Source organism: Bacillus rossius (assembly GCF_032445375.1).
Source record: "Bacillus rossius redtenbacheri isolate Brsri chromosome 9 unlocalized genomic scaffold, Brsri_v3 Brsri_v3_scf9_2, whole genome shotgun sequence".
NCBI lineage: Eukaryota > Metazoa > Arthropoda > Insecta > Phasmatodea > Bacillidae > Bacillus > Bacillus rossius.
The window spans coordinates 14,592,406-14,617,593 of record NW_026962013.1 but is presented as its reverse complement, the minus strand read 5'-3'; the positions used below and the strand labels follow the sequence as shown (position 1 = coordinate 14,617,593).

General features: G+C 41.4%; 1 protein-coding gene across 1 annotated transcript; it reads right to left on the bottom strand.

Moving 5' to 3' along the window:
• Window positions 1–1,066: 1,066 nt before the first annotated feature.
• LOC134542953 (uncharacterized) lies at window positions 1,067–25,188 on the bottom strand. Its single transcript, XM_063387578.1, has 11 exons — window positions 25,105–25,188; window positions 20,836–20,904; window positions 18,754–18,980; window positions 16,611–16,821; window positions 14,589–14,887; window positions 14,038–14,161; window positions 12,673–12,887; window positions 11,710–11,899; window positions 11,337–11,543; window positions 9,164–9,382; window positions 1,067–4,382 (listed from the first exon to the last, which is right to left on the bottom strand). The coding sequence occupies exons 2-11, from the start codon at window positions 20,894–20,896 to the stop codon at window positions 4,030–4,032; spliced, it is 2,106 nt and encodes a 701-aa protein (XP_063243648.1). The 5' UTR covers window positions 20,897–20,904; window positions 25,105–25,188; the 3' UTR covers window positions 1,067–4,029.

The following is a 25,188-nucleotide window of genomic DNA, read 5'->3' as shown; positions in this document are numbered from 1 at the left end:
CTCTTTTGTTAATTTTTTACGATTGGCAGTTTGAACCTTAATTTATTTGTGACCTGTAGAAGGTTGACAATGCAAAAAAATAAAAATGTTTCGTCTTGTTTCCAGAGAACTATTTTTTAAGGTTTATTTGAATTTTTTATAAAGTAAATGGGGACCCATAAAAATTTATTTGTTGAGCTGAAGAAGTAAGTCACCACAGATATTTTGGTAGTTTTTCTTTTTTTACAAATAGTAGTTGGCACCATTTGATTTTAAACAACAATACTTTCTTACGAGCTTGGCCTTAAGATGTATTTTTGCTTAGTGTATATTCAGTATTTGGCAGTGTGGTAGGCTCATTAATATACCATTACTACTAAGTGATGCTGCTACTTCCATGTCGCTGAAAGAAGTATGATTTATTTTGGAATCATTCAGACAATTTCTGATTTGTGACCTAGCAGTAGCACCAACGAGGAACTCGATATACATACTATTTCCAGTAGGTAATATTTCGGCCCAGTCGGACCTAGCATCTATGTAGGTTACATCTTCGTTGGTAGACATGATCTCGATGGTAGTGACGTCTAAAACCTCGATCTCGTTGGTAGCGGCATCAGCATTTACCACAGACACATACATATATGAGAATTCAAAGTGTGGAGTTACAGCCGCCGAGTCGACTTCAATGCATACAGATCCGGCAATTGTAGCGATCTCATCATCTACCAATTCGGTCTAATGACTTTCAGTCTATTGTCTGCTGTCTGTCTGGTGTTTTTATCGATAAGGAAATTAAGCATTAGGAAACACGTGGGCATATCCAATTCTAAAGGCAAATAATAACGAGTAAAAATAAACAAAGAAATGTTAATTTATTTACAAAAGAAATGAAAAAAAAAAATAATTACCTAGTTAAAGTGCTTGAGTGAAGTGTCTCAACACACTTTTTTTGTAAATACCAGTGATGACTCCAAAGGATTTGCACACATTGTTTGAAGACATTAAGATATATCTTGTACGGATTATTAAGCTGAGTGCAATTACAAAATACGACGAAAAAGGTAAAGTAAAAGAAATCATAACATTTTTGTTTCTACGAAATACTTTTATTTTAATTAATGTTACATCAGCTATGCCAATGAGGATCAGAACTTGCAAGTAAAAGTATTGGGGAGGAACTATAAAATAATAAGTTTAAGACAAAGGAACACTCATAACATTCATTATCGAATTTACTTATAGATAAAAACATTTTCCCAATTGTATAATTTACATATATAACTATATACAACGAAGATAAAAACATTTTCCCAAATATATAATTTACACATACAACTATATACAACGAAGATAAAAACATTTTCCCAAATATATAATTTACACATAACTATAGGCTATACAACAAAAGAAAGCTTAAGTACAATATTTTTGAAATAGGCTTTTAATTAGGAATTAGATGTAGGCATATATTTATATAATATACAGTGTTTATACTTAATCTAATATCACAGATGGCAGGTACAGTCTATTTTATTAGTTCAAAATACTATGATAGGTATGTCATCAGTACTTAACAACAGTGCTGGCTAAAATAATGTCACTGGCCTGTTACTTTTGTTTACTTTTGTACACATACTACTTCACAATGTATTAATTCCATTTGTGAATTCTATTTGTTAGCAGTTATTTTACATATATTTGTACACAGTAGGATATTTACAGACTGCGACTAAAAACGCAGAATTCTTCACATATAAAAATAGTAACCTCTGGATAGTTAAGATTTAACAAGTTCTCTTAAGGCACTTAGCCAATAATTGCACTACCCTCGTGATAGTCCTGAGTTGTTTGTGATGGAATTATTATATTTAAACCTCAAATTGTTTTGGAAAAAAATAAAACCCAGCAATCAGATGCTGGAAAAAAATATATTGTAGTTTATATTAGTAGCTTTCCTAACAAGTAAACTTAATTGTATTATAACATAACACTTCCTGGAATGCATTCAAATGTAGAACCTTGAAGATATGTACATTTGGTAACGATTCTCATGTGAGCCCTCAAACATGCTGGTGGTATCTGACCCCTGTTCGCTTCTTGCTTCAAGCTTGCAGGAAAGCCTCAGATTCATTGGAAATTAAGTCTGACGCCCGCACTGTTCCGAACATACTCGAATTTTGCCCTCGCTCGTGCAACTTCGTAGCCGGAATTTAAAAACAAATAAACACACACACAATTTTTAAGATAATTCATTTTAACTAATATCATCTAGATGTGCTAAAACCTACACTCCCAAAGGAAAATAATTTTTTTTTCATCTAATACACCTAAACGTTACCCAAATGACGAAGTTGACTTGGCTTTCGTCGTTATCGCATTTCCCCCCATGTTGTCTCCAACTACTGACAGAACTGCCAATTATACAATGTGTACGATATCACATGTTTGTTTTGCATTTGGTACTCCAGCAGACCTGCGCCCTTTACACACCAGCGTGACACCAACTAAAAAAAACAACCCTCAAAATCCCTGAGATTTCAATCAGGATTCTATAATTGTTGCTATGTTCCGTCCCTAACTCGTATTTTAAGGTGAGGTAAATCATCTAAAACAAGTGTTTTCATGACAGTTTTCTGGTGGAAAATAAATATCTTGCTTATAGAATCTTGAAAGCTACTCAGGATTTGCTCTGAACTTTAATGTTTATCACTATGCTGTGAAAATGATGAGGTCGCCGCTAAAAGTTGTTCCTTGTTTATGCATAGGGGCGACATGGTATTTAATGCACACGCCAGCATAACCTTAGCACACTGAAGGTGGGTTTACGATTGAAAATTAAGAATTAAGACTTAAGACATAGGTAGTTGTGTACTTACCATATGACTCTATGTAAACAAGTGGAATGGTTTATGATTGTCGTGTGTGAATTTTGACGGGTCGTGTGCGAACCATATGATGACTTAAGACTTAACAGAAATGGTTATATTTTATATTTTTCCTTAAGACTTAAGGGAAGCGACCAATCACAACAAACCGGAACTTTTCAACCGGAAGTTTATGTCTTATTATTGGACCGAGCGAGGCAGTATTTTGGGTTAGAATTCGTATATTTGTCATTTGTAATCTTCATCCATTTCGAAAAATAGATATCCCATTTGTCAATAACCTATTTCAAACCTACTTCTCCATTTCGAACAATGGCCGACCATGTGTTTTGTGCTGTGATTGGTTAGAATTAACGACTTCTATGTCAATCATAAATGGAAAATGTAGTTTTGACTTAATCGTGTGCTCGATATTAAGTTATAATTCTTAAGGAAATCAATCGTAAACCCAGCTTGATTCTTGTGGACCTAGAACAAGCCAATCATCACCACAGAGGCATATTTAGAATCTTTTCGGAATGACTGTGAGTTCAAAGTAAAAAAATAAATTGTGAGTCTTTCAGTACTAGTTAGAGATGTGTAACATCTAACCTAGGTAACGAGCAAATCCATGTGTTAACATGTTGCAAGCAAATTTATGATACGAAACTCGGACACGAAATTTAACATAAAATTATTTGAAATACTGCCGAACTTAACAAGTATGTATATGCAAATTGTATTTTCAAATACATATCTGGAACAAATCACACATAGTTTTCATATCCAATGCTAGAATTCGCTTCCGGAGCAGCTATGTCGACTATCGAATCAATATTTTTTTATAGCCCATTGGAGTTCGAAAAAAAGCCATTGCATAATATAATGAAACAGCTCCGAAAAAAAGTTTTTTTAAATACTGCTTATCTTGTTAAAATTAATTACAATGTTAACACTATAAAGTTTCCCTTTGGCTCTGTGAAATTGGCACCATGCAACTTTGGTTCCAATCACGAAATTACTTCTACTAAATACTGTATACCGAAAGTTATGACGTTACACATAAAAAAAGGTTTCTTTTTTTTTCCCGAATACAAAACGTTTTAGGCACTTATCAGTAATTGTCGATAATCGATTTCTTTGCAAGTTGAAGACATGCCACGTGATATGGCAGTTGTGCTGTTCACCGCAGCAGCCAGGCCAGCGCCGCCGCGCACAGCAGGCCGAGCTGCGGCCGACCGGAGGACGCCGTGCCCGGGGCGGGCGGGCTGACGAGCGCCGGCAGCCAGTGGGTCAGCGACACGATGGACGGCACCTCGTCGCCGTCGTAGCCCTCCGAGTAATTTAACACGGCGTCAGCGGTAGTGGGAGCACTCGTCGGCGCGTCGTCCAGGTCCTCACGGTCCGGCAGCCAGCTGTTGCAGCGCGGGAAGTCCCGCGGCACGGGCTCCATGTCCGAGTCCTCGCCGACCTTCAGCACCACCGCCATGCCGATCTCCACGTGGAACTCGATGTGGCAGTGCAGCAGCCAGTAACCTGCGCACAACCGTCCGATGTCCCACCGTCAGAGCGAGTGACCGTGAGTGGTCTTGTCACCACGCTTGCTTAACCTTATCAGAAATCACCATCCCAGGACAATGTAGAAGGCAGTAACATTAAAAAAAAAAGAACGAGAGTAAAATAATTAATTTTAGTCTCTTTATGTCCCGCAAACAATTCATAAAATGTTATTATGACCAACTCACAACAAGGCATTAAAATATTAATTTTCAAAATACATTACAAGTGTTTGAAAAATGTAACTACAAATTGACTCAAATAAGATTGTCTTACAACACAAGTGGGAATGTGGGGGGGGGGGGGGGGGGGAACAAGGTCACTACACAGCAGGGCAGACAGGAAGCGCCATCGCGTATATGTATCCCCAACATGCACAGCTTCAACCCAAATACAATACACTTCCCGAATAAAAAATTTATTCCCCTGTACTGGTGCTACTATTAAGCAATTTAGCCCTTAAGCAGTTTCTTCCCCTTATTACTTACTCAAGCTTTTATTATCTCCCACTTAACCTCTTTAAGTTTGTTTGGCGAATCTCATTGTCTTACTTTAATCTCCCTTAAGAACAATTATAGACCTACACAAAATTGACCAAAATATTAGATCTATAATTATCAGGCAACGCCATTTATACCCCTTGGTATCACAGTAAGTATATCACAGAATGTCATTTGGTACTCACCTCGGTTAGGTTCACACTATGATCTGAACACTACAATCAAATCACTACTCCATATAAATAATGTAAACGAACAGTATTAAATAAAATATATAAAAACTCATTACTAAAATATCATAACATTTAACAAGATATTTATATGTCTGCTCCTTTCAAAGTTAGGTACTTTTAGAGTTCATTCAGTTCATAGAGTACTATCAAGAGGCCGCAATAAGTACTCGAACTAACCGAAATTTATTAATTCATCAACCTTTTTTTTAAAGGGACTCTAAATATAATGAGCTGTCTTACCATCACACTTTCTATACTTTTATGAAATATCTGTGACTAATCAACACGAGTACAATCAAATTTTCAGTATACAAACAATTATTATTTACGTAGTTGTCACAGAATTCATTTGCTTCTCCTACTTTATAATCCGAAGATCCATGACACAAACCCTGCTGTTGTCACGCCAGTCCGATAGATGGCAGATGGTATGCCAAGTATGAACAATCTATATGTTTAATACATATGGTAGCAACATTATGACAACGAAATAACTTTATTTATAAAAACTTTTATTTAATCATTAACCACATTAATTTAAAAAAAAACTTTTTTTAATGTATGATACCAAATAATATAACACATAAATTAAAGATGTATCTATCGTATATCAGTCTGTGGCGTACTTGATGTGACTGTGACACTCCTATTGGGAGTGCCACATTTATGTGTTGATTTTGGATGCGCGATGTCGGTCATCTTGTTTGCTGCGTACGCGCTATCTGTCGCTGTTTTCTCTAGGCCGGTGTGGTCTGCCTGCGCGCCGCTCTTTGTTGACAGCGCGTGGGTTTGTGAGCGCGATCGGGGATCGCGAGCGCTCGGTCTGGGCGCGAAGTCCCCCGAGCATGGTCGGGTATGTTTGGCTCGTTTCGGCGAAGCTCGGGTTTAACTGTGTTTTTTGTGTGTTGTTATAGGAAACTACTATGGCGCGATCACATAGAGGCGAAAAGAAAAACAGCTTTCACTAGGCTCATGGCCCTCTACCCCGTCATGAGCAGACGTTTAGGTAGCTCTGTTAAAAACGGAATAATAATTTATAACGCACTAATAAAACCAATAATCACGTATGCAGCGCCGGTGTGGGCAACAGCAGCGGAATCTCATTTAATCAAGCTACAGAGAATTCAGAATAAGAGTATTCGTATTGCGACAGATGCGCCTGTGTATTGCCCCGTAAGGGCTATGCACAGAGAGCTCAAACTCGAACTTTTAAAACATTATTATTTCCGAACTGCGCAAAAATTCTATGATAAATGTGCCATAAGCAGAAACCCATATATTTCATCACTGGGCGAACAAGATCCAGAGTTGCATGGAAAATATAAAATGCCAAATTCAATCTTGGCTCACAGACCTCCGTAGTGTGCTGTGGCTGGCTGCGCGATCGGCCATTCAGTCTCCCGCGAGTTGAAACTTAAATTATAGACATTAATGAAATAATTTGCTAATTCAAAATGGTCCGAAGCACGCAGGTGTAGGTTTGGCTCCCGGGAGTTCCACTGCCTGTGCTGTTAGGGCTGACTCCCTATGTCCGATGGGCATGGCCCGCCTGGCAGGCTTCACCTCCAGTGCCGGTTGTGTTTCTGAAAGACATGGGATTTTGAATTGCAAGCTTGCAACAAATACCAAAATGCGAATAGGTCTTGACTTAATTCACCTGTAACTTTATACACCGACAGTTCCTCTATATTTAACTAGTAGTATAGTAGTAGATATGAGAGATTTGTAAATTAGTAATAAGTCCTAGATACTAAGTAATAGTCATAAAACAATATATAAATCTAAAATAATAATTTAAAAAAAAACTAAAAAAAGAATAAAATAAAAATAATAAAAATAATATTTATAGTTATTATTTTAGTTTTATCTTAAACACTGCACGTCCATCCCTGAGTTGAGTGTTTGCATATTTCGTAACGAAATGCCTAGTTTGTAAGTCATTTATCTGTTTTCTGTCTTAGTTTCTTAGTTTTTTAGGTGCTGACTGGCGGCGGAGTGAGTGGTCAGTGCAACCACTCACCACCAGGGGCGCTTGCGTCCCTGGTCACTAAATCCAGTACTGGACAATTAGCAAGGCGGACCACGAGTCCAAGTGCCCAACCCCCGCATGGTAGACTCTTTTCTACTCTGTCCAACACTTCATCCAAACCATCCTCTGTATCCTGTAAATTCCTACACGTAATGCATGCCAATTTGCATCCCGCATGAATGTGCCCAGGGTTTTCCCTGTGTCTATGCAGATTTTACCTGGGCCCAACCTATTTCTAGTTATAGTCTAGATTTAAGAGTGAGGGGAGTTAGTCATGGCGCCAATCGCTGCCATGGCTGGCCAATCCCCTCCTAGCCCATGATGTATGCGACCCTCTCCCTGCATGGCTAATCCCAGCATGACTAGGCGTATAGGCTTCGGCCTGAGACGAACCTAGGTCCCTCCCTAACCCGGACCCCTCCAAAATACACTTAGTTTTAGTTAGGTTAGGAAAAATAAAATTGTGTGTTGTTAGGAGGTTGGTGGTGGTAATTATGAGTAAGCTCATTTAAACCAGTAAATTCGAACCAGGTATAATTTGTATTGCTGTGTCTCGTTCACTCACTGCACTCCCCTTGTTGATACTTCTTGGCGCAGAAATTAAACTCTTTAAAAAGGATTTTACCAGCATTATATTCACGGAAAGTTAGACCAACCACACCATGTAGCAAATTGTCGACACATGGCACCACAAGAAGCACCATGTTTGTAAATATAATTTACTAATCAGCAGTCGCTAATTCCTACTTGCCGAGTAATTGATTAGAAAAATGCTCGCAGAAATAAATTTATCTTTAGCTGGTCGAATCTGGTTTTTTCATCACCCACTAGTCCTCGCCGAATTACTCAAATGGTAAAAAGCTTATAGTTTTCGTTGCATCGGTGAAATAATAAAAATTGCGTCACGCAATTTAACTAGCATAACTCGCCAGTTGAAAATACCTCGATACAGCCAACCACAACTGGAAACCATGCACAAATAGATCAGGCAAAGTATGGGAAAACTAGTTTCTTCGTCACCAGTGACTTTCACATTCGACATGGGGAGCAGCGAAGGAATGTCATGGAATTGCTCCGGGATTTCATAAAAATATTTCTGCTAGAAAAATTTCGCCGATCCCACTCGTAGATAACCAAACGACAATTTTTAGCCACCCACAATACATCATAGTATATCGCTGCACTACTCAACTCCTTGCTTCATTACTGCGCAGTTCCCTCATGCTACCTTTACGAGCAACAACATTTAAAATTGAAACTTTTAAAGCAAAGTGCATTCGTTCTTCCATGCTCGCAGTTCATCGACTACTCTCTCACAAGATTCAACCTCCCTCAGTTGTTCTCACTCGAGCATCACCACCAACCTCCTAACAACACACGAAAAACACAATAAAACCGCGCTTCACCGAAACGAGCCGAACATGCCCGACCACGCTCGGGGGACTTCGTACCCAGACCGAGGGCTCGCGATCCCCGATCGCGCTCACTAACCCACACGCTGTCAACAAAGAGCGGCGCGCAGGCAGAACACACCGGCCTAGAGCAAACAGCGACAGATAGCGCGTACGCAGCAACCATAGCTGACCCGACAGCGCGCATCCGAAATCCACACATAAATGTGGCACTCCCAATAGGAGTGTCACAGTCTCATCAAGTACGCCACAGACTGACTCTGTGCTAACGACACATTGGGAGTAACGAAAATAACCATGTGGTAAGATGTGTGACTAAAAATATTTATAGATACAATTTTAATTTATATATTATATAAGTTGGAATCAAACATGATAAAAAAAAATCTTTTTTAAAATAAACGAGCGAAACTTTCGTCTTGAATAATGAGTATTATACAAATGCAAAATGGTCATAGCATAAAACGTAGCATGCAATAACATCAACTTCACAAAGAAACACGATCATAAATAGGAACATGTATCATGATTGAATACAAAGTACATGGCAAAAGTGTCCCTTATGGGGGTACGGCATGACACCGACCTGGGTTGGTGGCGTGCAGGCGCACGGCCGTGTAGCCGCCGTCGGGAACGGTGACGGTGTCCTTGTACGGTGCCCGGTGCAGGTTGCGGTGTAGCAGCCCCGCCGCATCCAGTGCCTTCACCTCGTCCACGGTGGTGGAGTTGCCCAGCCGCTCCATGGCCACCACGCGGAACGCATGCCCGTGCAGGTGGAACGGGTGGTTGGCGTCGTACGGCACCCCTGCAAGCGAACACACACACCCTTCCCATCAGTCCCTGTGCTGTGTCCAGTGCCTTCACCTCGTCCACGGTGGTGGAGTTGCCCAGCCGCTCCATGGCCACCATGCGGAACGCATGCCCGTGCAGGTGAAATGGGTGGTTGGCGTCGTATGGCACTCCTGCAAGCGAACACGCACACCCTTCCCCTACCAGTCCCTGTGCCATGCGCAGGGTCGGCTAGGGAGGGGGCAATATCCCCGAGGCCCGCCATGTGTCAAGTTGGCGAACTCATTGGGATTTCTAGCCCAAATTTTGTCAATAAAAAGTGACACATTTCTGCTAATTTGTGTTGTATAAAACAGATTTTGTTATAAATTACATAAAAAAAGTTATATCATAGAGTTAGTTGTTCGACGACTAATGTCAAGTTGGCAACCACCCATTGAAAATATCAATTTTATGTCTTGTGCGTGTGCATTTCTGCTGTAAATGCGAGCTGAAATGGTGAAGATGGTGGACTCGCGTGTGGCAGAATGCACCAGCATATATTAGCTTTTGTAAACATCAGGGCATGTACTACACATAGTATAGGTTTGCCAAATGAAACTTTAAATATACTTTGTAAACATTAAAAGTCATCTCAAGACATAATCATAGAAACTTAAAAAATACCTATATTTAATCAGCCAAGAACATTGTGTGGGAACAAATATTGCATTATAGGTTCTCCTTAACAGTACCAATGGTGTGCTGTCTTTTAACATTTTTTTAAACTAAAAGATGCAGTATAAAATATACATTAAAAAAATGAAAAAAAAAATGTAGGCATATGACAACCTCTATCGCATGTCCATACTACACCACTCTTTTGTTTTATTATTTGGCTTGTTGGTAATTTTCATCAACAATGAGAAAACTTTCACGACTTTTCACTGTTAATTTATGTATCATTCTTATGGTGACCCTGACATATTTTTGTGACGATTTATACTCATGTCTTAAGCGGGATTCGAACTCAGAAGCCCTCACACCAAGAGCCAGCATGCTAACTGCTCCTCAGACGTTGGCAAACCTGTCAACCACCGCTGTACCTCTGCAGAGGTTCTTTCATATGAAGTACCTAACTATTGAGCTTGGAATTGTCGGGAGGTGTCATGCTGTGACGTAGTTGAAGTCACTTTCTACATCACCATCGCTGTATTGTTACGATGTATTGTTAAGATGCCTGACCACGCCTGAAGATGGTTGGTATGCAGTTGTTAGAATTTCCGTCCTTAAAACACAGTCACTGCCGTAATATATTTGTAGTCCTTCAAACTTCAAAACTTTTTCCGAGCACCAATCTTCACCCAATATTTTAGGTGCCTGTTTTATGTGAGAGGGAGGGGAGGGGGTATTGGTGCATAACTTGACACCCACACTTCTAGAGCCACACACACCAAAGAACGTATCCAATGTAAAACAGAAAAAGGCACATTTTTTCGAAATTAAACCTCTTTTGAGGTAGGATATCCTAAGGTTGTACTTCTTATGACTTCCCACAGATTATGCCAATGGTGGACGCAGGGGAGGATAGGGTGATGTTAACACCCCCTCCCCTAGAAATTATGAACAAAAATTGATAAAATATAAGTGAAGACTGTTTGTTACTGAGTGAGAAGCCACGTCGCCTACTGCTGCTACTGTAGGCTCATGTGCCAGTGTGTTAGTGTCAATAGAAACATAATTTATTTTAAATACACAAGTTCAAAATATACATTTTTTTTTTCAATTTGATTTTTCAAAATAACTCTACCCCTTGTCCTTTTCGAAAAGAAATAAAATCTCTAATTGTTGTCTATCAAAGTGTTGAAATACCAAACACTAACACGTTAAAAAATTATTTCAGAAAGAGCTGCCCCTGCTCACACTCATGTTTACGTGTGAAGGTTTGGACTGGTGAATGGGTATCTGGAGGACATCGGCAGACAGCTCACCCTCGTCGACGAAGATGAGCTCGACGACGGCGCCCAGCGGCACGGCCAGCACGTGCAGGCACTCGCAGAACTCGGCCGTGCAGTTGCCGACGGTGGACGAGTTGCAGAACATGTCGGGCGCCAGGAGGTCGCGCTGGGACAGCAGCGGGAACGGAGGGAGCTTCATGGAGATGTGGTTGAACTGGGGCGTGTACGTGTGGCTGCCCGCTGAAACACGCGCCACATCACACCTGTGAGACCCATCCCACAACTACACGAGATGTAAAAGTTGCCTGCCTGCATGCCGGTTCAGAGGAGATACACCGCTAGAAGCACCAGCGAGCGCTGAACTAAAATAAAAGATGATCGGCCCGTGGAGACAGCGGTCACTCACCATCCCCGAAGCCATAGTAGGGCGTGTGGAAGAAGTGCGGGTTGTCGACGGGGTAGAAGTCGTAGGCGAGGTAGAAGGTGAAGTCTGCCTCGGGCTTGAGGCTCTCGTCGTCCGGCTGGAGGGAGGTCAGCTCGGGCATGGAGACGGTCCCATCACTGCCCTCGGTGCCCACGTTCAGCTCGTTCAGCACCTGGCGGGGGAGCGACCACTCGTCACCCTCGGGACAACGCCGCTCGACAGAAGCCGCCACATAATAGACTAGTGCATATGGTGACTGGGCGAAGCCCTTGTTTCATCAGCTTGCTGTCTGCGCTGTGTTGGTTGGATGCCAACAACATTGGCTGAAGAGTAGTGTTTGCATTGTTGAAACAGTTTTAATGGATAAAACAATATTTAAGTTTCAAAAATTCTTAGTTTTATGTTTCCATAGAACGTGCCTTCTATTAATTGGTTAAGACACAACAGTACTTTAAAAACGTTAACAGTCAGCAAATAAGTGTGGAATAACGCCATTGTTGTTAGCAACTGTACGCTTTTACAAATGATTGTAATGTCTGTAGTGATCTGTGGTTGAATTTGTATAGCTTAACATTTCCTTATACACCTTTATATTCTTAACTATAATATTTCAATGTTATTACAATATAACTTTAGATTGCAGGATTTATTTAGCAATAGGTCTGTAACAATGAGAGAGGACCATGCGCAATAAAACATTTGTGGGCGCAAATCAGTAGAATTGCTAGGAGTGGACCAAGGAACTATATTTTGTCAATCCCATTTCACAAGCTTAAACAGACCCCTGAGTAACAAGCTGGCCCCCTTGGGTCTACTCCTACTAGGTCAGCGACATCTAAAATACTCAGAAATATTGAAAACCCCGCAAAACGACCCTTATCTATTCCGACCGTGAAAGTGGCCGAGCGAGTGGTGAACTCAGGAGGGAGTGGGTGGTGGACTCACCAGGCCGTCGCGGCGCGCCTCGTCGTAGCCCACGTCGCCGGGCGGGTCCTCCAGAGGGGCGCCCTCGTAGCGCAGGATCGCCACCTGGTGCACGCTCGTGAAGCGCTCGTCGCCGTCCATGAGGCCGCGGAAGCGCACCCAGTAGCTGCCCACGCTCTGGTTGGCCGTCAGCACCACGTCGAACCGCTCGCCCACGTAGCTCACCAGCGAGTCCACTGCAACAACAGTCGGTGGGTCGTGTTCCAGTTGCATCTTGTCCCCGTGTTCCTACTCGCACCTGTCTCTCTTTGTTATAACTCTATTCCTTGTAACATTCCTCGTTATAGTGTCACTCCTTGTAACATTCCTCTTTATAACATTCATAAGATTCCTCTTATAAGGTTCGTGGTCATAACATTCATTATAATATTCCTCGTTAGAACTTATTTCTGGTTGTAAAACCATAATTTTGCGGCAACATTACCCATCTGATATTGGCGTCTGCTCGAAAGTGGTATATCCTAGATGCTGGAAAATTTCGTGAATTATTTAATGAAAAGCTAGTTTAAAATTCTGCAGTTTTTTTTTGCTAAGAGAGATATACATATGTAGCCAAGTTTGATATTAATGTTTTCAATTCGTGAAGTTGCAAATGTGTAGTAGGTATCTACTATTTACACATAATGCCGAAGGAGTTGACAATTTTTAGACGGTTGGTTTTCTGTGCTCTAACTAAAATTATACCTTTCGGCAAAGCCCGTAGGTGCAGGTAGATTTCGAAGTACCTATTTATTCCGGAAATTTCTGGAGACTTCTAGAAACTCCTGGAATATTATGAGAACTTAATGTATAAAACATATTTCCCTTTTATACACGTTTCGCAGGATTTTTCCCATTAACAAACTTGACCAAGATTTTCTATTACTTTATTTTATGTATAAGTTTGTAAGTGATTTGTGAAAAATTACGGCCGTAATTTGTCCATTAAATGTGATATATATATATATAGCTATATATAAATATATACATATGTATTTTGCGTTGATGGTGGTTTTGGTGTCTATGGGCCATGAAACGGAAATTATGTAAAATCTTTCCGAAGTCGCACCACTTTAATTATTAAATAGTAGTATTGGAACTTTGAAAAAAAAAAAACTCTTTTGGATTTTTGAGAGCTTAATACAAGCTATTTGGCTGAGACATTAACCTCATTAACTGACAGTAAAAAAAGTTTAAGTACAGTTCTTTAAAACTTCTATTTGAAACATAGGAATGTGTTTTAACCGAAAGTTGTTTTAAAGACAACATAAAATATTTTTCATTACTCGTCCGTAAAAAATATGCGTATGAGTAATAATAGCTCTAAGTATCAGGCACTGAGCCTACCTTCAACTGGCTCGATGTCCATCCCGTCGCTGCTGATGACAGTCATGGTGTGATTGTCCACAGACATCTGGATGGGCACGTTCAGAAACCCTGCGTTGATCAGTCGGAACCGGTAACGTAAACCCTGAAACAGATTTCAGCATGCATTCGACTTTTGTTTGGCGCAGTTAAGGCGTCTACGCCTTCTCTTAAACTGAACCACGAGACATAACAATACTCGAGTTATATCTAGGAATCAAACATGAAATTACACACCAAATCTTACAATTTGCAGCAATTACTGATGAATCATTTATTAATTTATCACTCAACTTATAGTACTAACATACAAATAATAAAAATGTATTAAATACATAAAATTTCAAAATACATTTTTACTCACATAGATACTTTCTGCGGCAATCTAATCGAACTTCGGTGTTTAAGGTGTCGTTTATTGCAATATGTGTGTTCGCACTCACGTAAATTCTTTCTTTGTAATTCCCACGACCTTCCATGTCGAATATCGCTAAATGTGTGTTCATAATGAGTCTACAAGACGGGTGACGCACCTGTTGGACGACGAAGGTGGCGGTGGGCTGGCTGGTGTCGTCCACGCCCCACGGGTCCTCCAGCACGGCCGGCAGCGACACGTTCCTGCCCAGGCCGTTGACGAGGATGTTGCGAGGCTTGTTGTCTTCGAGGCCGTGGTGGTGGTCAACGAACTTGTGCACTCCCATCTCAGGCACCCAGTCCAGTATCTGCACCAGGTGCTCCGGCAAGTCGCGGTCGTAGAGGGCGGTGTGCGGGTCCCAGGACTTGGGCACGCGCACCACGAAGCCGCCGAACGCGCCGTCCGCCCTCTGGCAGCCTGCGCACGAACCAGAACTGCACTGCTGGGTATGTCTCCATCTCGCGAGTCACATGCCTGCTACAGGCTGTCCAGCGACACCCACAAAACCAATAATCTTTCATTTCCCTGGCTTATCAACATGTTTTATACCTTAAATCTTTAATACAATTATGCCATTTCAAAATGTTACCAGAGTCACAAATTCTTCCTAGTAGTGACAAAACAATTAATATAGTATGAAAAGCTTGTAAACGATTCATAAAGGTTCGTCTCTCACAGCAGGCTCTGTGGAACCATTACAGATGGAGTTCAGTCAAAAAAATATTTGGCACACCAGCATTGCAGCTAAGCCAATACTGAACCGAAATTACAGTATGCATTGTACAACCGGTTTATTTAAATCCCCTGATCGAACAAATATTTCCCTGAATATTCCCTGATTTTTCCAGAAAATAAATCCCAGAACCTTACAAGTCTCCCATATTTTCTTTGACGTACGACACTCTCTAGCAGCACCTACACACTGGACTGGCATGCAGTAGTTTTATGGTCGGTTATGTGCTAGAATAGGATTTAGTTTCATAGGGTTTTACATCACATGGTTGAACACTGAAGCTGGTCACCTCTCCACCTTCAAGATGGCTGTGACAAAACATGCCAAAACATCGGATACAGACGTGCATTCTTTAAATGATTCGTGAAATGGGAAAATTTATCAGTTTTTTTTTTTTTTTTGGGAAATATGCCATTGCATTTTTGCACTGTTTGTCACGGAAAAAGCTCAATAATGCAAAATAAGTAAAAAAATGAAAACATGAATCTTCAGAGAACAAGCCTAAATTAGATGATGTCGAACAGACGGACCCAACATTAAACCTAAACAGGTATTATGGACAACACGAGTTCTATCGAACACAGTAGGTTTCCTTCGAAAAAAAAAACAGTGGCGAAGTTTTGGGAAATTGCATCTGTTTCTATCATTTCATCCAGTGATTCGTCTGTGCTGTCATCGTTGTGTTGTCAAAATACCTGTTTAGGTTAATATTTGGGTCCATCTTTTGACTTTACATGATTTTGGCATTTTTTTTTGTGTGGTTATATTTTCATTTTAATTTATTATTTGGCATTCTTGAGATTTTTCCATGACAAATAGTGCAAAACTGCAATGGCGCATGTCCAAAAAATTGTATCAATTATACAAATGTGGTTCCAACGCATATGCTAAGAAGTAGTTAGTGACAATAACCAGTAATAGGTAAATTTGAGACATTTTGGATGACACTAATTACAATGCAAAATTATTCGCCGGAAGACTCGAGCAATACATTCCTCCCATTTGTACACACTGCCCGTCGCTACTACCAATTGAATGATCTAATCAGGTCTTCGGTCCGGTATGCGACAGCTCCTAGCGAGACGCTGGTGTTGCTAGAAAGATGACCAAACTTGATCATTTAGAGAAAGTATAAGTCCTAACAAGGTTTCAGTAGGTGAACCTACTGAAGGATTATTAACGGCCCCGGGGAAGACTGGTGAAGGGCACCCACTTTGAATGGAAGGTCGCTCCTGATGACCCGATGACACCGGAAGGATTGATTAAATGGATGGTGGTGTATGACCGTTCTCATTTGGTGGAGCGATTTGTCTGGTTGATTCCGAACAGACTCTGGTGACAAATGAACTTCTTAGAGAGACAGGTGGCCATCTTGCTGGGAGGATCGACGGATGCTCGGGCGCTCACCGGAGTGCGAGTGCCAGAAGTGCGTGCCGCTCGTGGTGGCGTAGTACTGGTAGCGGAAGGCGGACTTGGGCGGGATTGGGCACTGCGTGACGTAGGGCACGCCATCCATGTAGGGCGTGCCTCGCTGGTGATGCCCATGCCAGTGAATCGTGGTGCTCTCCTCCATCATGTGGTTCTCCACGTCCACGACCACGTAGTCTCCCTGGCACACCTGCGGGGCACCATGACACCCTTCAGCTCGGGACCGATGAGCATCGCAAGCATGCAGGGTGTTTCCAAAATGTGGGGCATGAATCTAATGAGTGGCAGGGTGTTGAGGAACATGTTTCCGGAAACGAAACCCTGCAGAGTTACAGGTGAGAATTGTAACGCTCCGATTTTGGCATATTGACTGACAGGACGAATGGTCGTGACGCTGGAAGCAGGCAATAGGCTAGACACAGGCTTTCAGTGACATTCAAATGCTCTAGCAACCAGAAGACCGTTGCACAGTCCAGTACGGCTGGCTCTGGGCTATCAGTGCAGTGTTTGCTGTTCGGCTCGACGCCTGCTTCCCGCGGACCGAAATGACGCCACTGCGCTGCGATCGCGCATCCTATCAGCTAGAGGAGCAGACTCCTGAATCTGCCTAATTCAAATTTTTGCGCTACTGTCCACACAATTGTAACTTTGTAGGGTTTTTCTTTTCGGACATATATTCCTTAACAAAATGGCATGTTTTGGAATTTCCTGTCGCATATTAAATTTATGCCCGCAATTTTGCAAAAATCCTGCATAAGCTTCATGACCAACAGACAAACTAAATATTAAATCTTACCGCCACTTATAAGGCTTACTCCTCAGATCATTTGGAGTAATATATGTCACAAATATGGATTCTATTTCCAATACAAACGGAGTGTTTCGACCAGTTGGAAATTACTTCCAATGAACAGTTTATTGCGTATGGGGATGGATGAAGGAGGACATTCTTTAGCAAAGGACTGCACAAACACATATAATGCATGAAGACGCAGTAGTCAAAAACAGTCGTGTGTAGCCACGCAGAGCAACAAATGTGGTATATGAGCGTGAGGTTAGTGTGTGGAAGTATAGGGAAACATTGTTGAACATACTTTTTAAGCTTGTTATACCAGTTGTGATGTTCAACTACCAAAATAGACTCTGACAATGCTTTATTCTATTTACCTCTCAATGGGTTATTATTGAATTCATCATTTATCTGATGTTAGCCTACGAGCTGCTCCGTCAATATTGGTAATATGGCACACATTTAAATAATGACCATCACACTTTTTTCTTCGTTTCTCCGCCATTGAATATTAAGATAACCGCTCGAACCCCACATTTTACCTATGCACATCGAGAACACTGCCCTCCAGTTCAGAGCCTTGTGCTTAGAGGCGATACCGCGGTAGAAGAACCAGCGATCGTTGAACTTATTATCTAACCTCACTAACACTAGTACACCTGCCTAGGCGAGCTCCTTAAGGCGTCCTCTTGGCTGAAATCACGAGGTCTGAGAATCGGGGGGTCTAAGGCTCGAGCATTACTCGTCTCTTCGCCTCTACGCGCCAAACACCAAACTGGCGTACAGTTTTTACGTTGGTAACTCACCTCTATGGGACTTTGAGTGGTGACTGTCTTATTATGCTGGAATATTAAAGCAAAAGGCATCCTGCTCTTCCCTATACCAATAAAAATACTATAGGTAAAATTCTTCATTCATAAAAAGTTCTTATATCCATTTTAGCGTTTTTCTACTGTCCAGGTACATGTTATAGACGAAACCATCAAACAAAACTTGTGTAGACAAGTGCAATGGCTCTTGAATGATATTCGTAATCGGAAAATGTCAATTCTGATGATAGTAGAAGTTTGCCAATGACGTGTGGCGGCCTAGCGACAGGATGTGAGACAGCTGGTGCAGCTGCAGGAGACACTGACCTCGATGGTGGGGCCGGGCATCTGGCGGTTGACGACCACCACGGGGCGGCCTAGCGACAGGATGTGAGACAGCTGGTGCAGCTGCAGGAGACACTGACCTCGATGGTGGGGCCGGGCATCTGGCGGTTGACGACGACCATGGGGCGGCCTAGCGACAGGATGTGAGATAGCTGGTGCAGCTGCAGGAGACACTGACCTCGATGGTGGGGCCAGGCATCTGGCGGTTGACGACGACCACGGGGCGGCTGTATCCGTCGGCCGGCACGCAGTCGGGCCGGAAGCAGTCGCTGACGTTGGTGCGGCAGTCGTAGCAGGCCTTGCTCATGGTCACGTACCACTCCACGGCGAAGGTGTAGCGGCAGGTCATGGGCGGAGCTCCTTCCACGCACTCGCGCGCGCACTCGTGGGCGCCGCTGCTGCTGCCTGTCGGCCGACCATTTTTAATGGTTTTAGTGAACTTAAGGACACATTTTCATGTCATTTTTTTTTTTTTTAGCATTTAGTGAAAGAATGAAATCATGTGGTACACGATAAATCTGAATGCGAATGCGACATGACGCGTCATCCCGGGCCGACCGGACACCCGAAAAGTCCAGAAATGCGGTGTTTGTTCACGCCTCTCCGCGCGGCGGCCCTGTGAATTTCCAAGGCCGCTCAGCGCCAAGGAAGGATAACGCCTTGGAAGGGGGGAGGGGTGGCGAGGTCGAGCCGCGCTAATGCGCATGACGTCAGTTGCCGTGTGAGTCGCCCCGGGCCAGACCACCGTTGGAAGGTCCGCTCAGGTGTGTGGCGCGCGTCAAGGCTCTGCTTCCCAGTTCGTAACAGTATTCATGTTTTGCGGCGGCAAACGGGACCCCTTGTTTTCAGCACCTGTGTCTTGTGGCGTGGTGACTTCCAAAACTGGAATGCATTCCTTACATTACACGTGCTAAATTTTATGAACGCACACGTTATTTACTTATCAAGTTATGTTTTATGAGATGACATTTCCTCACAAATAAAGGCGCGCCTTAATTTTTTCCTCTTGTTGTGTTTGATGACACGTATGATTTGTTCAGCATTTACGGTTATGTGTTTCAAGTCTGCACTTGTATTTAGTTTAATTAATAGTTTAAAGTTTTCTTTGAAATACCATCAGACATACTGTAACTATGGTTATTTGTTTAATCAAATGAATAAATGTTTACTTCATTGCTTTATAAACTTTAAATACAGATTTATTCTTTAACTCTTGCATCACCTGAGATTTAATGTGGAACTTAATGCTTAAAACTATTAAAACGTGTTTTCCAGAAATCCCAAAAACGTAAGAACTTTAAAAGTCTGAGAAAACTCCGTTTTTAGACATTAATGATAGGCTGCCTAAAAATCTACTGTTTTACGTCGAAGCCTGTATACTAATGATTAATTTCAAACTACATTTCACATGGATACGTGATCTCAATTAATGTTAAAGATAAAAACTTGAAAGGACTTCAAAATTATTAATAAAAAACACTTATGAAGTTAATTAAATCATATATAAACATCCACAAATAGTTATATTGTGCATTCAATTAAAAAATTGGCAAAACATGAACTTATAGAAGCAAACTAATTGAGAATACCTCTTCAACATCGCTTCTACACACCGAGGAAATGGGACATCACATCGGAGTTCTAAAATATTTGCGGGAAATATTTAATATCTCATCTTGTGGCTTGAATATCCAATTTATCTAGCCATGAACATTCGTTAAAGTCAAGAAATGTTATGTTGTGCTGAAGCGTATTGTTTACTACCATACTATAATTTAGTAATAAAAATTAACTTGAAAATAAATTAGTTATTATTTCTCATGCTGTTTAGTAGAAATAATTCAAAGCTCATATAATTAAAAGCAAAACATCATTATATTTGATTTTGTTGCAATTGTAGTATTTTATTTATTCGTAAAAATATTGTGTTATATAAAAAAAAATTCCATTGATTTCTCTATTGATCTTTCCATGATAAACGAGCTCGAGAATTGTGCAACTTTTATATTGATCACTATGTACAACGCGTAAAATTTCACTGGCCTTCATAAGAACACACCAAACTAATGTTAAGCACATTGCGTTTGCTCGGTGAGATAAAATAAAACACCTCTTCCTGTATTCTGCAAGAGCATTTTTTTTCTACTCAAATCGGCAAATCTGCGATACGGCTGGGAAGCGAATCCCTGACCTTCACCTCGCCAGAGAGCTCTGGACTAAACGGTTTGCGCAGATCTCGTCCGAAGCAGACGTCACTCACCCGCCAGGAGGGACGCGAACAGCAGCAAGACGCCGCAGTGCAGCCTCTTCGGAAACTCCATGTCTGTCTCTGGAAAAAAAATAGTCACCTGTTAGTCGTTTTATCGGTGACCAGCAGACAACGATAAAAATATGTTTTTAGTGCGAATAATGTGATGTCTGAAATTTCACTCATTTTACGAACTTTCCAACGAAGAATTCACCTCAAATAAACAAAGCGTTCTTAGCAGTTCTAATAACTGGATCCTCGTAAAATAAACTACGCCTTATACCAACTTACAGGTTCGGTGTTCCTTTGCAAAAAAAAAAAAAAAAAAAAAAAAAAAAGGAAATTTTGCTGCAGACTTAACAATTTTTTTAAGGTTTCCTTAAGGGGACCACCCCGCCTGGTTGGGCGCGGCAGCGCTAAGGACGACATTGGCTCGCTCGTCACACGCCTCTTCGCCTTTACGCACCGGGCACAAAGCTGGCGTGTAGTCTTCGCTACGGTAACGCGCCTCTATGGGACTTTAAGCTGTGAACCTAACGCTTTAAGGTGGAATATTCAAGATGAAGATCTCCTGCACTTCATCATAACATTTACAATACTGTGTGTGTAATTTTTCATACCTAAAATCATCTGTGAAAACACACAATTTTAGCCTTTTCCACCATAAAAAAGCACATGTTTTGTACAAAACTTACGAACGATATAGACAAGTGCAATGGCTCTTAAATGATGTTCGTAATCGGACACGGTTCATAAATCTGGAATGGTTTGTAAACAGCGGGCTAACGCCTTAACTCCCGGAGGTTTGCACGCAAGTCTGGCCATGTGGCCACCTCGACACTCCAATGCGATTACTGTGAGTTTATGTTCAAAGACGTAGCCTCATCACGGGTACGGATAGTTTGTGAACAGCGTTCTTCGCTGATTTAAAACCAAAATCTTTGACGGTGCACGTACGATCAGTCGACTAACCAGTTCAGAGACTCGTCAGTTCGGCATTCGAACCAAGCACACAACAACACACGACAAGCACGCACCCTGAATGCGAATTAAAATACAAGTCAAAATAACTGTTCAAGAGCTCACAATGACGTGGCCAGCCAAAATATACGCGTCAGCTACAGTGTTTGTTGGATGACCTAGTTACAAAAAAAATACCCTCTAAGTATTCGGCGATTGATTTAGAAAGGATGGAATATTTCACACAGGACTTCCTACCAGAGTGTGACTGGCGCCTTCATGAATACACTTGCTAATATAGAAATGCCACGAAAGAAAATGCTACATATTAATAAATTGCAATGGAAGTTAAATTACGGAACTATGATAATTTAACGACTTTCATGCGCTTCTTTCGTCTAGCGAAATTATTATTATTTTATTATTATCAGTCGTGGAAGGTTTGGTACAGTGAAAACTGGAACGACTAGTGCAGCTTTACTCTTCTGCAGCTGATTCATTCGCCTGAAATTTTGCATCATACCTCACGCTGTACAACAACGTATGATAATTCCTTTACGTAACAGGCTGAAGCCAGACTCCAACCTGTTATTTTCAAGACTTGCAGCCTGATAGGTCTTTTACGTGACTTCCTGCACGGATGAATGGATAACCTCGCAAAACGTGCCTGCTGAATTGGAACGAAACGAGATTGGACACGCCATATGAGGAGTTAATTGCACCATGTACACATTTCCTCGAGCAATAATAATTGAAACGTTAGTTCTTTAACTATGTAACTTATTATTGAGAAACAGCTTCTACAATTCTAAACATTCTAACAAAAAAGTAACAGATGAGGGGTTAAAAATACAAAGGGACAGTGTCAGTGCGTTGCTTGGCGTTTTGAGAAAGAATTAAACGTTATCAACGCACAGCAAATAATTTTTTTTTAACGTTAGATTTCACTGAAAGTTGATAAAGATTTTTTAGTGGAAAACATAATGCGAAACCCAAATGTAACTTCATGAACAGAAAGCGATACACGATTAAGAATGAGCAACGATAAACAGCTTATTACTTTATAAAAACAAAAAACAAAATATTTGAAAAAAAAAATTCTGCGTTGTTTGTTGAAAGTACGGGAGAGTGACCATTTCCCTCTCGTGTCCCGTCAAAGATTCGACAACGAATTGTCTTCCAACAATGACGCCCCGTGTTCGATTCAAGTCGAGCGAATGCTACGGCGCGAGCCATTGGCTGTTAGCGGGCGCCCCGCGAGTTAACTTGTCGGCCTGACGGATGCCGCCATTTTCAACGACATACAGCTGACTATCTCGGTGCTTTTTTCCCTTCCAGTACAAGGAGTTCAGCACACCGCCAAGGATTTCCGGGATTATGTTTATCCAAACTGATATTAAATTTTTTTTTTTCAAAAATATCTCTCGAGGAGAGTTTTTCTAAACGTTATCAAAGCGGCGAATATTTAGAAACTTAAAAAAAAAACATACCCAGACAAATTTTTTTCTGTTAAAATATAAAAAAAGCACCTGTTGATTTATTTTTCATTTTCTTGCCAATGCTGTTTTTAAGGGTAATATTTTTTCCATTTTAACACGATACTTCGCTTTGCATTATTTGTTGTTCTGACTTCGTGTAGTATAATGGATGTAAGAAGTCGCGTCAGTGACAATAATTACGAACACACATGTGCGAATTTTTACATCCATTATATTACACTTACAGAATATCAGTTGGAAATTTTAGTGAGAGAACAAAAAAGCAAGAGAAGTATCGTGTTAAAAATTTCAGTTTTAGCCCTTAAATACATAAGTCATAACGAGAAAAAAAAAATTCAAAATGGTGGGCGAGAACGAGCCTTAAGACTCCGTTATCTCGGCTCACGATCACAGTCGTTCCAGAAAACATTCGGCCTCGACAAAAGAACAAAAAAAAAAAAACAAAAAAAAAAAACGGGGGAGCTGTGTCGCGGTAAACGACCGTAAGTTTTCAACCTGAACACGTCGTAGCTGGCCGCTGAACACTGTCGGTGAGGTGATGCCTGCACCCGCAGCTACCAGGCCGGGTGACGTCCGCCATGTTAGCTTTCTTCCTCTCCCTGAAGAGCCTGGTCCATCCGGCACCGGGGAGTTCCACATTTTCAAAACCGCCGGAACCGGTTATTTCTTCCAATCCTCGTTGTTTGAAATTCCGATTGTATAAATTGGCCATGTCATTCGACATTTTAAATTCATCGATCTATTCTTCGTAATTTCGTCTCACAGTTGATATAACGTAATTATTATTTTTAACATTTCAATTATGGTTTGAAAAGTTTGCTATTTTCTGGACAGATTTAATTCAAATTGTTTTACGCGTGTGTCCATTATCGAAGTAGATCAGTTACCCGATTTTATCGTTCGAGAAACGTGCCTATTTCGAAGCGTCCTGTATATATATATATATATATATATATAAACTGTTTATAATGGCACATGCACAAATCGAATATATTAAGCACAGTTTATGTTCGTTACACTCTACTTTTCAAACTGGCATCCCGATTTATGACACATACTAACGTAAAAAATTGAAGAAAAAAAAAATTAAAATCTTGCGTCCAATTCTAGGGACGGGGGTAGAATTATCGAATGCGGTTAACCCAGCCTACCATGGGTCGCGGCATGGCTTCGGCCCTATGAGATGTTGATAAAGGAGCAGTTGACAGAAGTGGAGGAACCCGGAGAAAAAACACCCTCTGGACTCACAGTGACGTCAGCCAAACTTCCCCACTCTGAGAGAATCCGAACTCGCAAATCGCCTCGGCGCGAATCGACCTCCGTGGGACGCACGGCAGCCGAATGTCGCGACGTAACAAACAAAATCAAAACACGGAGTCACGCATCGCCTGACTACAGCTAAACACACCATCAGAAAATGTTTCCTTAAGTTCGGAAAGCGTACTCAGCTGTCACTGTCCCTTCAGCAGAACCTATCATAAAATGAATGACAACATATCTCGAACAGCACCCTTCTTAAGACTTGGTCTACCCAACCCGCGTTTTTCAGATCCTCCTGTAAATATATATATTCTGATAGCTATCACGTATTTGCTGTTGGATCACAGATTATATCACGGAAACTCTCGAGATTAAAAAGTTAGCGAAAGCTATCATGATAATTTATTCCTGCGTGAAAGTTTTACCGCTGTTAGATAAAATTTAGTAAACAACTGTTGAAACATAAAGTGCAATGTAGAGATAAATAATAGCGGTGACTATAAAATGCAATAACAAAGCGTGACGATGCAGAGACGCCACGACCGTGGCCTCGCTTCCTTACGTCGTCAAGTCCTGGCCCGGCACGGAGAGCTAGTTGTCCCACTGGCCGTCGACGTCCGACCCAGCCGCTGGCGCTCGGCGGAGT